This window comes from Acomys russatus, chromosome 10, assembly GCF_903995435.1.
Source record: "Acomys russatus chromosome 10, mAcoRus1.1, whole genome shotgun sequence".
In the NCBI taxonomy this organism is placed as follows: domain Eukaryota; kingdom Metazoa; phylum Chordata; class Mammalia; order Rodentia; family Muridae; genus Acomys; species Acomys russatus.
In genome coordinates this window covers 50,196,137-50,213,582 of record NC_067146.1, presented here as the reverse complement: position 1 = coordinate 50,213,582, position 17,446 = coordinate 50,196,137, and the positions used below count along the sequence as shown (strand labels likewise).

Here is a 17,446-nt window from a genome sequence, read left to right as displayed (position 1 = left end):
TTGAATCAGGGGTGTGGCAGGGTGTCTCTTCAGTTTAGTCTCTTCACAAGAGGATTTCTTGCATCAGACTGAGAGCTGGAGACAATAATTTTAGAGGTGTTCCTCAAGTCAGCAGCAGCAGATGATGGGAACAGGAAGCGAAATACTTGCTGCTTGGTTACAAAGGGAGGAGATGAGTATGATACTATGATTTCCATCCCTGACCCTGGACCAGTGTATCCTGGCTATGGGAGAAATATATCATATGCAGTGTTGGCCCAGACCTCATGGAGCCTTTTAGAGAACCTTGCACTACGTGTTGTCACCAGTCTTGATCCTGACACCCAGTGTTCACTCCCATTCCACTACCACATTATCCTGGCCTTTTCAGGATGGTGGAGAATATGGAAAGGCAGGGACTTTTATGAACATGGGACCACTGAAGAGCTTCTTTTTGCTGTGAAGTAAGTTCCTTGACCAGAAGCAATGCGGGTAAATGTTGACATTCTGGGAATACTGAATTCTAGTATAATACATCAAGGGTATTTTCAATGTTCTTTTTTATACTTTTAAATGCCTCCTAGGGAAAGTGTTATGGGTTCAAGAACAGCCGCACATTGACCACTTTAACACCAGACTCAGACTGATGAAAAGTTTATTGAACGCTGAACTTAAACTGAGCAAAAACTGAACATAAAGTTTCTGGTTATGGGCATAATCTGGGCTTGGGAGCCAGACTATGATGCTGGTCTGTTCCTAAGGCAGACTTTTTATATGAAAAGCTGTAACCAGGTACCACCTAGGTAACCAGGTGGGAAGCAAGGGGGAGGGCAGCATGCACCATTTTGATTAGCTAAATACAAGAAGAATCGATTTTGTTCTGAGCACAGTGTATCCAAGTGGCTAGACAAAGCATTTTAAGCTGATTGGCTAGGACATAGGCTTGGGGACTTTGCAGTTTTCCACTGTTCTGGGAGTAAGGAACATAGCAGGATGCTGCATTCTTCACTCTAATAGAACATACATTTGTCTTTAACTCTAGCAGAACATGCATTCATCATCTATTGTTTTATTCTAAGCAGCAAGCATTGAACCTTCCTGGTTTCAGGCACGTAGGGCTTGAGAATTTGAACTGAATTTTACCTTATAATCAAAGTGGAGACTTGGAGTCAAAATGGTTTCTGATATACTAAGAGATGTGTTAACAGGAACTACAGTCATGCTGGGAGCTAAAGCAGGTCTCAATGGAGTGAGGGGGTATAGAGTTTAAGCAGGTTAAACGGGTTACAAGAAAAGAAACCTCCTCCCAACTTCCTGATGCTTTTACTTAGATGATCTATCCTTCATGGATACCAACCGTTCATTTCCTGGCTACATCTGCTAGGCAAATGATAGTCTTATCACGATCTCTTCTGGCATACACTTCATTGAAGCCAGCCCTTCGCTGTACAAGAAAATCCCTCCCTCCCTGCTAATCTTCACCATCACTGCTTCTATTTTATCTTTTTTTCTGGGGTCCCTGGGCTCTCTTCTCTTTGGTGAGACCACTCTTCTGTTTACTTGATCTCTAACCTGCCCTCCCCAGTCCAGTTCAGCCCGCTCATGCAGTTTGGCCTCCCACGTTCCACACCATGCCCTCACCATCTAGGGTGAATTCATCTCTTTCCACTGGAATGCAGACATTAATAGGACACAGTCTCCAAAGAGATACTCAGAGTCTGTGCACTTTGTTTGGGTCTTTACACCCTTCTTGATCTGTCACATGCACCTAGTGCCAGGGTCTTCTGTGCTCAGCCCTACCTCATGGCACTAGGAAGGAACAAGGATACAGGCTCTCCTGCCATCACTGATTTCGTTCTGGCTTACCGAGAGACTGGGATTCGGGCTGTGACATCTGACATATGATGGGCATCATTAAAACTGACATTTGAAATGTTTTGTTACATTTTGCTTCCTTCCCATCAAGATAAAAGAGGTTTTCTGTGTCTTCACCCTTGAGTCTCTTGGGACTAGAAGTCACTCATGGGCCTATGAACGCTGTCACTGGATCCAACTGTCAGACAGAGAGAACATCTGCTTGGCTAAAGGAAAACAAGCCTTCCACAGGATTTTTTTTGGGGGGGGGCAAGCTTCTTTATTATTATTTTTTTAATTTAAGAAAAAAAAATAAAAGTAATTTATTCTTGTTACATCTCAGTGTTTATCCCATCCCTTGTATCCTCCCATTCTTCCCTCCCTCCCATTTTCCCATTATTCCCCTCCCCTATGACTGCTCCTGAGGGGGATTACCTCCCCCTGTATATGCTCATAGGGTATCAAGTCTCTTCTTGGTAACCTGCTGTCCTTCCTCTGAGTGCCATCAGGTCTCCCCCTCCAGGGGACATGGTCAAATGTGAGGCACCAGAGTATGTGAGAAAGTCATATCCCACTCTCCACTCACCTGTGGAGAATGTTCTGACCATTGGCTAGATCTGGGTAGGGGCTTAAAGTTTACCTCCTGTATTGTCCTTGGCTGGTGCCTTAGTTTGAGTGGGACCTCTGGGTTTTCTTTTATCATCTCTTCCTCTTTGTATTTTCCAAGCCTTAAGAAACTGAACTTCTTCATCAACTCGACTGAGTAACCTGAGTTTTTGGACTTGGCTGGTGCACGCTTGTGTACTATGCTGGTTAGTTTGTCATCTTGACACAAGCTGGATTCATCTAGGGCAAAGAAATCTTTATTGAGGGGTTGTATGTATGCAAGTCTGTGCGGCATTTCCTTGATTAATGATTGATGTAGGCGGGCCCAGCCCACGATGGGTGGACCACCCCTAGGCAGCTCATTCTCTTGGTATAAGAAAGCAGACTGAGCAAACCGTGGGGTGCAAGCCAGTCAGCAGTGTTTCTCCATGGCGTCCTGCCTTGGTTTCCCTTACTGATGGTCTGTAAAGAGGATTCCTTGGCCATTGTGTGACAGCAATGGAAAGCAAACCATGGCAAACACTCAGTACTTCCCACTCGCTGAGGAGGCCTTGCAATTGTTATTTGTTGGCACCCACAGTCCCATAATTCTGAGATGCATAATGCCTAATTTTGAAGATTTGTACTGCACATTTTCCCCATCTCCAATGCCAGTTTGTCTGGATTTGTTTGTTTGTCTTCTATTGTGTCCACAAGCAAGAATTTCTCATATGCTATGCATTAGCACGCAGGCAGCCTAACACAGGAGGAGAGGGTTCTGGTACTGCCAGAGAACAGATGTGTCAGGAAGTCCTCCTCTTGTTAACTGGCTTCTAGGGTCAGTGTATGGTGGTAACTCTTCCTGCTCAGCTTCTCCCCAGGTCTTCTTGCTGGTCTCATGTGGAACACATGTGCTGATGCCCTGATACCACGATAATTTCTAGAGTATGGGTTGGGGGGAAGAGTTAGTTCTTATAAGTACCACACATTCTTTTCTCCATGGAAAGTATTGCATCTTTTAGCAGAGAGTCATAGAATCTTAAACTCAGGGCTTGTGATCTAGAAGGCACCAGCGATCTTCACAGTTTTTTTTTTTTGTCACTTGAAATGAAATATCTGGTGTACTTCTGGTGTTTCTGTGTATGGCTGACATTCTACAGACTGCTGTTGGGAGAGCATCTCCGTTATCTTCCAGAAGCTTCATTCTTATCCACACTAAGCAGGAGGGAGGTGAGGGCTGCAGACTTGAAGACTCTCAGATCCTTGGTTGACTGTTCCGGCTGCCTCTGTAGCCTTAACTTGGATCATATGACACCCTGATCTGCTTCAGTTTCTGGGAGTGCTGGCTTCCTTGTACCCATAGATTGTGTGTGTGTGTGTGTGTGTGTGTGTGTGTGTGTGTGTGTGTGTGCGTGCGTGCATGTGTGCACGCACGTGCTGTTGTTATTCTCCACTTACTCAAGAGTTTTCCCTCTCATCATTTCTCTTGTGAAGGGCTCTTTCATTTCTCTTTCTCAATCCATTATTGATGACTCCCTGGATGCTCTTTTGTCTCCAAAGACCCCCAGACACAGAGCTGGGCCTGGGAGGTTGACAGACTCAACAGCCTCCTAACATATAGACTTTAGTGGCACACAGATTTCTTAAAACTCCTCTCTTTCTCTGTTTCATATCTTGTCACTTTTGTGGCTTACATAAAATAACTTGATAGGTGATTATCTATGGAATTAAGTTGGAAAGTCTAGCTCCTTACCACAGTGTTCTTCCCGGGAGTTATATTGGCAACAGCCAGTGTTGCATGTGGAATTAATTTCTAGTATTTCCAAGGGTTATTGCATATGGACATTTGAAAATTCTTTGTATATTATGTAATTATGGCTCCATTCCTTAGGAGAAAGTAGAGGTTTGTGGTAAAGTGTAGGTCTGAAATAGCTTATTCCTCATTGAAATGTGGAACCCTTTTTTCCCCTCCAAATATCTCTGGCAAACTTTATATGGAATTAATGAGGTATGACATTGTAAAATAGGCACCTAACAGGTAAGTGTTAAACGAGCTAATGAATAAATGAGTAATGCACCACACAGTGGGAAAAGTGTTAAATGCACACATATTGGGAAAGGCATTATGGGGTCTTCTTTACCAGGCAAACAGCAATTATTATTATTATTATTATTATTATTATTATTATTATTATTATTATTATTATTATTATTATTATTTTGAGACAGAGTTTCTCTGTGCAACCTTGGCTGCCTTAGACTTACTTTAGACCAGGCTAGCCTCAAACTCACAGAGATCTGCCTACCTCTGCCTCCCAGAGTGCTGGGATTAAAGGCGTGAGCCCCCACACCCAGCTCCCAAAGTATAGCTTTTAAGTAAAAGCCCAAATCCATTTGTGCAAGAATTTAACATCTCAATAATGAGTAGGATACATTTAGATGTGGGTACTTTTGTTGTTGTTTATAATTAATGTCCTATTGGAACTTACAGTGGCGAAGGACTGAATCCTACAATGTGGGTAAAATAAACTAAGTTTACTAATAGAAATCATATAGTAATGAGGCTGCTGAGGAACCTCAGTGGCTGTAGGCTTGGTGCACAAGTGTGAAGACCAGAGTTCAGGTCCTCAGCACCTGCCTGAGAAGTTGAGTGTGTAGTGTGCATCCATAACCCCAGTGCTTGGGGCCAAAGATGCAGACCCTGGGGACTCACAGGCCAGGCAGTACAGCCAAAATCCGACCTCCAAGTTCACTGAAAGACAGTTCGTTCATAAATAAATAAATAAATCTGGAGAAGCAGTTGAGGAAGACATCCTAGTGTCAACTTCTGGCTACACACACACACACACACACACACACACACACACACACACACACAGTGTGTGTATAAATATACCTCCCCACGACACAGTGGCAATACATAAACAAAAAGTGAATGTTTTACCTTTTTTTTCCATATTTCAATGTATGAAAGTTTTACATTTTGATGACTTATCTGTTCCTGTGTTGCTTGTGCTTTTGACATCATAAAACTTACCTTTATGTTTTCTCCTAAGAATTTTATAATTTTAGTTTTTATATTTAGGCCATTGATCCATTTGGGGTAGATTTTGTTTTTATATGGAAGTATGTCCTGTATATATATATTTTTAAAAAGATTTATTTATTATGTACACAATGTTGTGTCTGCATGTACACCTGAGGGCCAGAAGAGGGCACCAGATGTCATTATAGATGGTTGTGAGCCACCATGTGGGGTGGCTGGGAATTGAACTCAGGACCTCTGAAAGATCAGCCAGTGCTCTTAACTTCTGAGCCATTTCTCCAACATACCCTATATCCGTTCTTTTATACTTGGGGGCACAGTTTATTGAGAAACCATTCTTCTGCATTGAATAGTTTGGCCTCCTTGTTGCATATAAATTAGCCATCGTTGTATGTGTCTGTTTCTGGACTCTCCATCCCATTGTGTGGTCTGTATATCTGCTCTGTAACTTAATGTTTTGATTGTTGCAGCTTTGTAGTAAGCTTGAAGTCAGGAAATGTGACCCCTCGAACTACTGTTATTTAAAGCTGTTTTGGCTGTTTGATACTTCTTGCAATTACATGCACATTTGAGGATTGGCTTCCATTTTTACAAAAGGGGTCTTTGGAAATTTGAAAGAATTGATTGATTCTGTAGACTTTAGATAGAACTGACATCTTATGTTTTTATTGTTCATAGTATCTGTTCTTTGTCTAATTGTTGGGATTGTCTTGTATGGGTCTCAGTTATGTGTGTTTGGTGTTTATATCCTGGGCAATTGTAAAAACCTGGCTTAGTTCCTCTTATGTTCTTATTGTGTCTTCCAGTTCACAAACATGGACTGTTGTGCTATTTATTTGATCATCTTCAGTTCCTGTCAGCAACATTTCATCAATCTCACCTCGTTAATTGAAATTATTCAAAAGTGAGATCACAAGCTATTTCAGACCTGTGAAGAAATGTAAGGAACAGCAGTGTGCTCACACCTGCTTTAGTCAGTACAGCGTGACACACAGAAGTAAAGCCTCTGGATTGCTTTGCCTTCCTTGCTCTTAGAGTTTGTTCTCACATAGGACAATAGGCAGAGCCTCCCAAGTATGTCCCCATCCTGATCTCGAGAACCTTGGAATGTGCCACCTTATGTGGCAAAATAAGTTTTTTCAGATATGATTAAGGGTCTTGAGATGGGGCATTGAACCTGGATTGTCAGGACATTTCCCTCGAAATGTCAGGATCCTTGTTAATAAGAGTCAGGGTTTCTTGCAATATTCCTTTCCAAGGGCTGGGTGAGCCTTAGGGTCCCCATGGCTCTGGGGATCCAGAGATATAAATTAGCCAGTATCTTCCTACAGGGTAGCCATGTGACTTTTGTGGGAGAGAAGACGTTTACTTATTCATTCGTCATTAATTTACTGAAAAAGAGCTGTCTCACTAAACAACCCAGGCCCTGAAACTCACAATCCTTCTGGATCGTATCAGTCGCCAGGTGCATGGCCACAGTGTCGACAGTAAGTTACTCTGTAAGTGCAGGCTGCACTGTCTCACCTTTGCCTTTTACTATTAGATCCCCACATATTTGTCAGTGGGACTTTCCCCAGAAGACCTGACAGAGGCCAGGAAGCTTACCTCCTCACACTCTTCTGCCGATACTGAGGTGTCGTCGTCGTCGTCGTCGTCGTCGTCATTGTCATCATCATGGACTAGTCAGATTCTCGGTGTAACCTTGTGGACATGTTGCTGGACACACACCCATTTCCTACTGTTGGACAGCTCTAGTAAAGTGTCTGGATTGTTTTCATTATGTATAGGAGTTCTCTTCATAAGATTTAAAAATTGACCTAAATGAGATAGTATTAAGCAAAGTGAATAGAAATGAAAGAACTAATAACCTATGTTAACACTCAGGGAAAATATCAGGGCAAAAAGCATTATTAGCTGTGACTTTTGTTTTTTAACTGATGAATTTATTGTTTGTTGTTGTTTCAAGACAGGGTTTCTCTGTGTCACCTTGGCTGTTTTGGACTTGCTTTGTAAATTAGGCTGTCCTCGAACTCACAGAAATCTTCCTGCCTCTGCCTCCCTGAGTGCTGGGATTACAGGCGTGTGCTACCCAGTCCAGGTAACTGGTGAATTTTTAAAAACTAATTGTGATTTTTTTTTGCTAGGTGTGGTAATAATCAGCATATCTATAATCCCAGAATTGGGGAGGCACAGATGGAAGATCACGAGTCGATAGCCTGGACTACAGAAGCCTATTGGGAAAACAAAACAAAAACAAAAACACTACTATTGATATATACTTGGATTCTTATTTCATTTTATATGCAATCATATTTTTATGGACTTTTTCCTTCCTGCCTTTTAAAATAATTGAGTTTTAACACTTTCCTACTTTCATGTCTAGAAGATATACAATATTTTCTTTCGATTTCACTGATTACTCTTATTTTTAAAACATGTAGTTTTTAGGAAAAAAAAACCATGATTGTGTCTTTGAAGTTTCATACATATATGCAATGTGTTCTGGCTCTCTCTTCTTCCAGTCTCGCTCTCTCCGGATTCTCTTCCACCCCTATTAACCTTGCACTCAGCATCTCTACCAAGTCCCTTCCTAGACTCATGACTCTTGCCTTTGTTTTGTGACTCATTTAGTTTAACCAGAGACATGTGTGTGAGCTCTGGGTTGGAACCATCCACTGTAGTCTCTGAAGACAATGACTCTGGCTCTTCCTGAGCATATCAGCAGCAAATCATTCAGCAGTTATGATGGGAGGCGCCCTGAACTGCTCTGTCCATGCCCCAGTGTTGACAGGCCCACTCTGTGCAGACCCAGCACAGACACGGGCAGCTTCTGGGAGTCCTACACAGACAGAGTTATTCATAATCCTTTCCTTATCTTCCAGCTCTTACATTCTTTTTTGAAAAATTATAATTTATTCAGATTACATCCGATTGTTATCCCCTTCCGTCCCTCCACCCTCCCTCCCTCTTCAGCCCTATTCCTCTCCCCTAGACCTCTGATGGAAGGGGACCTCCCCCCTTACCATGTGACCTCAACCTATCAAGTCTCATCTGAATAGCCTGCATCCCCTTCCTCTGTGTGCTGCTGCCCAGCCTCCCAACCATGTGATCAGATGCTGGCTTTCACATTCTTGCTGCCCCTTTGTGCAGTGTTCTCTGAGAGCATGGTACAAATGTATCCATTAGGGCTAGGCTCTCAGCCATCACTTATTCTCATTACTATGAATCTCTGTATTCACCAATGTTCACTAGAGGACTCTCTGACTAAGGCCAAGAGAAGCATTTATGTATGAGTTTAAATATAAATGTTTAGGAGTCCGGTCGATAAGTTTGGAATGCTTTGTGAGCTTTCTTGTCACCCTCAGTCAAGGGCCATGCTTCTTTGTGTTGCTTAAGCGGAAGCTAGCACGGCATGTACACTTTTTAATAAGACCAATATGAATGAATATGTTTATTTTCTTCCTGAACAAAAACTGAATTTAGACTATTTTAGTATTGATTACTGTCTGTCCACTCTTAGGCTATTATCATCTAGTGTTTAATTTCTTTAAAACTTGAGGGAGGGAGGGAGGGAGGGAGGGAGGGAGGGAAGGAGTGGGGGCAGGTGCTGAAGAGGCCAGAGAGGGTAGTGTAGCCCCTGGAACGAAAGTTACCATCCAGATTGAGTCCTATAGATCAGCAAAGCATTTTTAAGTGTTTAGCAGCTCTCCAACCCCTGACTCCCACCCTGCCTAATATCTTAGTTAAATTACTACCTTACAAGATTAGTGTGTTAAGCTATATACTTGTTAGATTCTTTGTTCATAATTAAACTATTTATATCCACCACTGCCCCCCCCACCCCCCCACCCCCGTCTCCTTGGGATTCAAATTTTCTTTTTGGAGGTTCTAAGTGGGGGCAAACTGAAACTTTGTTCTAAGGTGTGTACTTAATGGTCATTCTTGGGTTGGAACCTACTGGTACGCGGTGCCTGAGGTTGATGGTTATCTTCTGATCCTTGCCCTATTTTGTTGTGTTCTGTGATCATCAGTGGTAATTGTCAGCCTGACTGGATCTGGGATGGCCTCAAAGGTGCATCTCCAGGCCTGCCAGTGAGGGATTATTTAGCAGATGAAGTACCTTGAGGGGTTATGTTAATTAGGCTAGTAGGGGTGGGGAGAAACCACCCTAAAAGTGGGATGTGCCCTTCCTGCTGTGGTTCCTGGAAAGCTGGTTGAGCACATGCATTCATTTTCCACAGCTTCCTGACTGTGGATATGAGGTTGACCAGTTGTCTCAGGCCCCTGTATCATCCTCCCTGCTGTGGTGGACTATATGTTGATATTATGCCAACAATACTCTCTTTCCTCTTTAAGTTGCTTTTGCCAGGGTCTTTTATCACACCAGCAGGGACAGAATGTAGACACTATCCATTATCTCTGGTTACATTACAATTTTGCTGTTGATGTTGTTGTTGTTGCTTTAGGCTGTTTGCAATTTCATTATGCTGGCAGACTTTTTTTCCCCTAGAACATTTTAATCTGTGGTTGTTTTAGCATCTTAGATTCCACTCCCTTTTAGAGCTCTGTAAAGAAGTATGTTAGACTTTTTCATGCTATGTAACATGCCTCTTAGCCTCCTTTGTCTTTTTTATTTCCAAATCCATTTGAACTTTATTTTTATAATTTTCTCAGATATGTATTCCAGTTGCTTATTTTCTACTGTTTTAACTCATCTACTGAAATTTTATTTCAATAGTTATATGTTTAATTCACATGAATTTTATTTTTAAATATTCATTTTTGTGTGTGTGCGCGCACACACACATATGCATGTGTGCACCTGAGCATACTCAAAGAGGCCAGGGATCCTCCATGGTCTGGAGTTACATACAACATTTGAGCTGTCTGAGGTGGTGCTAGGAACTGAACTGAAGCCTTCTGGCAGAGCAGCATAGGCTGTTAACTACCAAGCCATCTTTCCTGCTCCAATTTAATTTTTAGACAGATTTTAGTCTTTTTTGACAGTATTTTTCTCAAAGATGCCATCTTCCCTGTATTTATTACCTTAACCTTTAATGCTTAAAGGTTTGGTAATCACAGTCTGCAGTAATGTTTTCATTTCGGTTCACTTTTGATGAATTTCCCCCCTCATATTCTTCAGTTTTTGGTTAGCCTTTCATTTTATTTGGGCTTAATCTGTGGCAGTTCTGTAATGCTTGGCTCCAGTATGTGTCTCTTTAGAGACAATGATTTATTTCTGACAGATGCCCCAGGGTTGTTTTCAGTTTGGAACCTAGTTGCATGCTAACATATCAAATCCAGCTGCAAAGGTCATAAATTTCAGATGGAGTCCAGAAGTGATTAAAGTAGGCATGGTAGATGGTCTTCGCTTAACAATTCTTTGAGTACCTTTAGTCTTATTTTTATTCCAATGGGACTGTAGTGTTCAGTGTGTGTGTGTGTGCCTCTGTTACATACATTGTGACTGTCTTCTGTGCCTGCATAGACCTACAGGGCCCATTTGTTATGAACCCATCCCTATTGCCTCTCCAGACAACTGTAGCAGGAGTACTTGGTCAGTCTGGATTTATGGGGGATAAGGGGGGTCTCAAGACTTCCTTTACTTAAAAATAATTCAAGTTATATTTGAAATTTATTCTAGTATTCATTGATATTTTGTATGAAGAAATTTTTCCCAGTCTACTATTTTTCAAGATATAGAAGCCAGATGGGTTTATTGAGCTTTCCCAAGAATACCATAACTTCGGCAAAATTCAGTTCATCCTATTGAATGAGTTCTTTGTATCAGTGTTGGTCTGATGTATTTTGATGCTAATTACACCTGGGCAGGGCAAATGGGATAGGCGTGGCCAAGGTTCCTGGGCTTGGGGAGACAGAGAGAATCTTGGAAAGAAGGGAGACCGAAGGAGAAGAGAGGAGAAGAAGGAAAGCCATCATGGGTTAGGTGGAGGAGAAGCACATGGCCAGCATGGATGGAGGATTTGGCCCAGATGAAGAGCATTAACAAGTATATTGGATTATGGATGGGAGGTAGTTTGATAGAAATTATTAGAAGCAGATGGTATGGGATTGGGGCAGGGATTTCATACCTGCCCCACTACGGGAAGTAGTTTAAGGGAGTAATATTTTCCCTGCCCGAGGTTAACTAAGGGTATTTTTAAGTATAACTGGTGTCTGTGTCTTGATTGATTGCTAGCAGGTTAAAAAATACTGCCGTAATAATAATTATGGGCCTAATAATAAACATTATTATAGGACATACTGGTAAATTAACAACAACATATCAGCTACTATTTAAAGAAAAATCATTAGCGTTCTTCCAGAATGCTACCTTCATTCAGAACACAAAACAAATGTGTTTCATCTTTTCACTATCTCTCTACAGCTATAAATTGAAGGATCACATGATCATATTTTCAAGAGGTCTACATGAAACTCCTTATATAGAGCTTGCAGCTCAACAATAAGAAAAGAAAACTGGAAAGAACTACGAACATAGACTACACTATAGAGTTCCATACAATATTTTGTTCAATTCATTATAAGATTATAGTTTGTGATGCAGCTTTGAAAAACAGTTCTCAGATTCACGCTTATAAGAGGTCTGAGGAACAATCACTGCCCTCCAAAGGGCTCTAGAGAACCAGGGAGCAGTATGAGTGACTGAGCGTAGGACTTTGTACAGGACTCAACTATCTGGACGCAGTGCGTGGCTGGACGTGGTGGCGCATGCATCCCAGTTTGGGGAGGCAGGAAGATCTCTGTGAGTTCAAGGCCAGCCTAGTTTATGTAGCACGTTCCAGGTCAGCCAGAGCTGCACAGTAAGATCCTGTTTCAAATCAAACAAAAACCAAACCAAACCAGCCAACCGTCAAAAGAATGCAGTACAGAGCACGTCTTTAGAAAAGGATGGTGGTGCACCGTGTGATAAAAGGTGGCAGCTGATAACTTCTTAGACTTCAGATAAATTCCTCCCTTGAGATGTAGCTCTGGCCTTCCAATGTCTGCTTTTCTAATCCAGAGAAGACATTGCTGCTGCTAATACACACAATGGAAGAACTATACCCAAAACTCATATATCATTCAAAACTATTTTTCTTTCCTCTGCATTTAGATTTTCTTGTACCTCACTTTAAAAGATATGATCATGTGTAGTCAAGTCTGCCGCTCCTGGATGGCGATGATACAGCAAGGCTCCCTGTGGAATGCTGTAAGTAGACATGCAGGGAAGGCAAGGTTCCTCTCAAAGGCAAAGGGGAGTGAGCTTATGTAAAGCCCTGCAGCAGGGCTGCCTTCTTCCCTGCTCCTCCCTCCCCTCTCTGTGGCCACCTGCAGAAACTGCTCCTTTTGTGTGTGTGTGTTTTTGGTTTGTTGGTCAGCACAAACCTGGAGGAAGAGGCAAAGTCAGGGAATAGCATTATCTTAAGAGATAGATATAGATTTTAAGTTTTAAATGGCAGGCTATGTGAGTCGGGTATTATTTTTAGATTGAAGCAAAGTCCCGTTTTGTTGGATAAGTTGTGCCTCATGCTTGTTTAATTATTTGTGTTCTTATTCCTGTTGATGAACACAGACTCTGTGATAAGCTCTTGACTGTAGGAAAGAAATGTTTAAGGAACAAAAAAATGATAGCTAGGCATGGTAGTGCACACCTTTTATCTCAGCACTCAGGAGGCTGAGGCAGATAGATCTCTGTGAGTTCAAGGCCAGCCTGGTCTACAAAGTGAGTTCCAGGACAGCCAGAACTACATAGAGAGACCTCATCTAACCCCCCAACCCCCCAAAAAAGAATAAAAGAAAGAAAAAATTTCATTATTATTAGTTTTTTTTGTTATTAGCTTTTATAATTATTCTATGTGTGTGGGTATTTTGCCTGCATGTATGTCTCTGTACCACATGCATGCCTGGTACCTGCAAGACCAGAGGAAGACATTATATTCTTTGGAATTGGAGTTACAGAAGAAGCTGTTGTGTACCATGTGGGTGCTGAGAACTGAACCTGGGTCCTCTGGAAGAGCAGCCAGTGCTCTTAACCACCGAGCCATTTTTCCAGCCCTGGGGGGAGGCGGTGGGGTGGGGTGGGGAGAAACTTTTAGAGTATATGAGTTGTAATCATGCTCATAACTGTAAGGTTAGTTCTGAAAAAGAGAAGGGGTTTCCTCACTGGACTTGGCTGATAGCACGTAGAACTGACGAGAGCCAGTTTATATGGACTTGGAGTAGAAAAGGCCAATTGATAAACAAGAAAATTAATATATAAATACGGATAATATTTTTTAACTGTAAGTTTAAGCTTTTGTTTGAAGCACCCAAATTTTGAACATCCAACTTCTTTTTTTTTTTTTTTTTTTTGGTTTTTCAAGACAGGGTTTCTCTGTGTAGCCTTGGCCATCCTGGACTCACTTTGTAGACCAGGCTGGCCTCGAACTCACAGCGATCCACCTGCCTCTGCCTCCCGAGTGCTGGGATTAAAGGTGTGCGCCACCACGCCCGGCTACATCCAACTTCTTATCTTGGCTTCTCATTGCCTCCTTAGTTGTGCCATGCTTGAACTCTCACAGGGAGAGAACACAGAGGAAGGAGATCCCAAGGATACTCTTGGCTCTGGCTTTGTTCTGCCCTGCCACCGGCTTGTATTTTCCTACACTTGTATCCAACAGGCTGAATTTTGAAATTCCTGCCTGGCTCATGCAGGATCAGTCTATTTAATATTGTGTGTGAGTTTTTTTTTCCCCCTGTAGAACACTTATATTCACTTTTTCTTTCTTTATGAGTTTTCCAGAGTTAAAAGGAACACCCCCAAACAGCCATCACATAAATAAGAGATTTGTTGCTTTAAACCATCTGTTCTCTGAGTGTGGTCCTGAGACCAATAGCATCGGCATCACAGAAGAGCTTGTCGGAGATACAAATTCTTAGGCTTACCCCACTCCCTCCCTCCCTCTCCCTCCCTCCCTCCCTCCATTCCTCACTCACTCCCTCTCTTATTCTCTCACTCACTCTCTCACTCTCTCACTCTGTCACTCACTCTCACTCACACTCAATCATTCACTCACTCAATCACTCTCTCATGTACTCATTTTCTCACTCACACTCATATTCTCTCTCTTTCACTCATGTCACTCACTTACTCACCCACTCTGTTTGGGAACTCGGAGTAGCAACTGAAGTCTGTCTTTACAATCGTAGATTCACTTTCTTAAACTAAAACCCAGGCAGGCATATCTAATTTCCTAGCCCCTTGGCAGTATTGCAGAGTGAGAACTGAACAGCACAATCAGAACTGCATGGTGTCCTGGTGGGATGGATGGGGGGATGGAGGCGACTTTCATCTGTAGTTACTGGCACATTGTCTGCTTCTCATAGTTTCTGTGATAAAGCTTAGCAGATTTTGTTCCTAGTGTGTGGATGCCCAGACACAGGTCAGCCCTAGAACATGGTATCATCAGTTCTCCAGTCATTATCAATGAGGGACAGTCATGAAGTCAGCTATGGACAAACTTTAGAAAACAGGTAAAATGATGGTCACTGGACCTTGACAGATGCCACAAGGCGTCCCAGTTGTTGAGATTACAGCATCAGTACCATCCACGAGACACAAGCAGTCGCCAAAGGGGAATGTGTGCTTCATTCTTATCCTTGACCATGAAGCTTCTCAAAGCCTCTTTGGAATGAGATGCACAGTCATTTCCAGCTTATAAAAAGAATATAGAGATAACAGTAGGAAAATAATATAGAAACATTAGCCTAGAAGTTTGTGTTAGAACATGTCAGGCTGAAGCTGGGCACGGTGACACACGCCTCTACTTCCAGCACTCGGGGAGGCAGAGGCAGGTGCATTGCTGTGAGTTTGAGGCCAGCCTGGTCTACAACGAAAATTCAGGACAGCCAAGGCTACACAGAGAAACCCTCTCTCCAAACACCAAATGCCACCTCCCCCAACAAGAAAGAAAGAAAGAAAGAAAGAAAGAAAGAAAGAAAGAAAGAAAGAAAAGAAGAAAAAAAAAAAAAAAAAAAAAGAAAGAAAATGCCAGGCTGTGCGTATGGGTGTCTTGTGTGCAGGCCTATGCTCTGACAGTACCAAACAGGCTTATTTCTATGCCTTACACAGTTGGAAAAGGGTTCTTTGTGAGGCTTGGTCATGGATTTTGGATCAGTAACAAATAGCTGCAGTTTAAGCCCAGCCTGTGCTCTGGGTGCTATCCTAGGCAATTTATCTGTGTTACCTCCATAGATAGATATTGGCGTGTTTCTTATTTTACCAGTGAGAAAAACAAGTTAGTTAAATAATAGCTCACATCAGTTAAGTGCCTGGGTTAGAATACAAACTGTAATCCGGCTGTCCACACACTGCACACTTGATTACTAAACATTAACGAGGAAACCTCTCACTTGCTCTTCTCCTGACTAGCAGCGTAGGACCACTGCTCCCCTCAAGCTCTTCTGAAGTAGAACTCTGAGTTCTGAGAAGCAACTCTCATCGAAAGAATGGCATCAAGGGGTCTTCATGAACAGAGTTTGTCGTTAAACTCCCAGATAAGAAATTCTGTCCCGGGACTGAGTTAGAGCGCAGAGTAGTTGGGCTATGTTGGTTCATGCCTTCTTTTGCTGTGCTGTGCTCTTTTGCCCCAGCTTTAACTCCTGCCCAGTGTTAGGTTGTACACAGTCTCTCAATTTATCTAATCAGTCTCATTGGAAGACACTATGTTGCCTCCATCTTTTCTTATCAAAATCCTGCTTCTTGGTCTTTTATATACATGCACATGATTGTAAATTATTAGAGGTCAGGGTAAAGTATTGGATTGACTGATAATCACAAGGGTATATGGAATTAAAGAATACAAGCAGTTACAAAATTTCTGAGCTCTCCCAGCTCTCTGATACATGAGATCTCACTGTTTTTCTACCTTGTTTGTCTTAACTCACAAAGGAGCTAGATGCTGACTATAGAATTCAGTAATGGAGTTCTCGCTTATCTAGCATGTATGGGGATTTGATCCCCAACTTGAAAGAAAGTGTTTAAAAATTTTATCCTAATGCACTTTGTTTTTCACTGGCCAAGTCTAATACTTTTGGAAGCGTGTTTGCAGGTATAGTCTTTATTTTGGGGGAATTTGCATTTTAGAGCACTCTAATGTTTTAGTCTCTTTTTCTGTTTGGAAATGACTGTATAAAGAGCTTCTAGTATTTGATGCTTCATAATGTTTAAAAATTTTATGTAAAATAGATATTTTGTATTTCTTAGTGCTTTTTATTTATTCCTTTTAGATTGATTTTTCCACTGCAAAAGACATTACAGATAAACGTGTCGTGAGTACTTTACAAAAGTGGCGTCTAACTGTGCTGCGTTTGAACTTCCGAGGCTGTCTCTTCCGAACAAAAACCTTGAGAGCTGTCAGTAAGTATGCTCACCCAGTGCCTGCCTGGCTCTCCTGTATCCCATCAAAGTGAGGAAGCATTGAGTCACTAGATTATAACTACAGGAATTGGTCCTTTGGCTGTTCTTCTTGATTACTCTCCCCCTTTTGTCTAGAATTCATGCATGGATCATCAATTTGTTTGCTAAGGAGAAAAAAATATATTCTTATTTTTAAAAAACTGGCAATCGGTACTAACAGCGTTCACTTTCATCTTTCTGAAACCGTTCCTTCACTTATGGAAAGGTTCCCTGCTTTGCCAGTTTTTCTAAAGTTATGTTGACATACATATGATGTTAAGGTGAACAGCATTGACAGCACACACTTGTGGCTTCTGTTTTCTCCCCACTGTCAACCCTGAAGGTTACAGGTACAGCTTTATCTTACAACATAAAGATGGTTGTGGTGTTTGCACTTTCCTTTGTCTTGGAAACCTTTCCGTGTCGTCGCATTTAGACTTACTAGATTCTTTCCAACAATTATAAAATAACCTCGATATGGTGGGTGTGCCCTAGTTTACTAATCTGCTTTCTTGTTGAGGATTATTGAAGTTATTTCCATT

General features: G+C 41.8%; 1 protein-coding gene across 1 annotated transcript in view; it reads left to right on the top strand.

The window, feature by feature from the left end:
- Nucleotides 1-17,446, top strand: part of Fbxl13 (F-box and leucine rich repeat protein 13) — a 193,337-nt gene that overhangs the window by 51,646 nt on the left and 124,245 nt on the right. Inside the window, exons 8-9 of the mRNA XM_051152111.1 lie at nucleotides 12,582-12,677; nucleotides 16,736-16,865. Coding sequence (XP_051008068.1) covers nucleotides 12,582-12,677; nucleotides 16,736-16,865 — 226 coding nt within the window. The remainder of the gene's footprint in view (nucleotides 1-12,581; nucleotides 12,678-16,735; nucleotides 16,866-17,446) is intronic.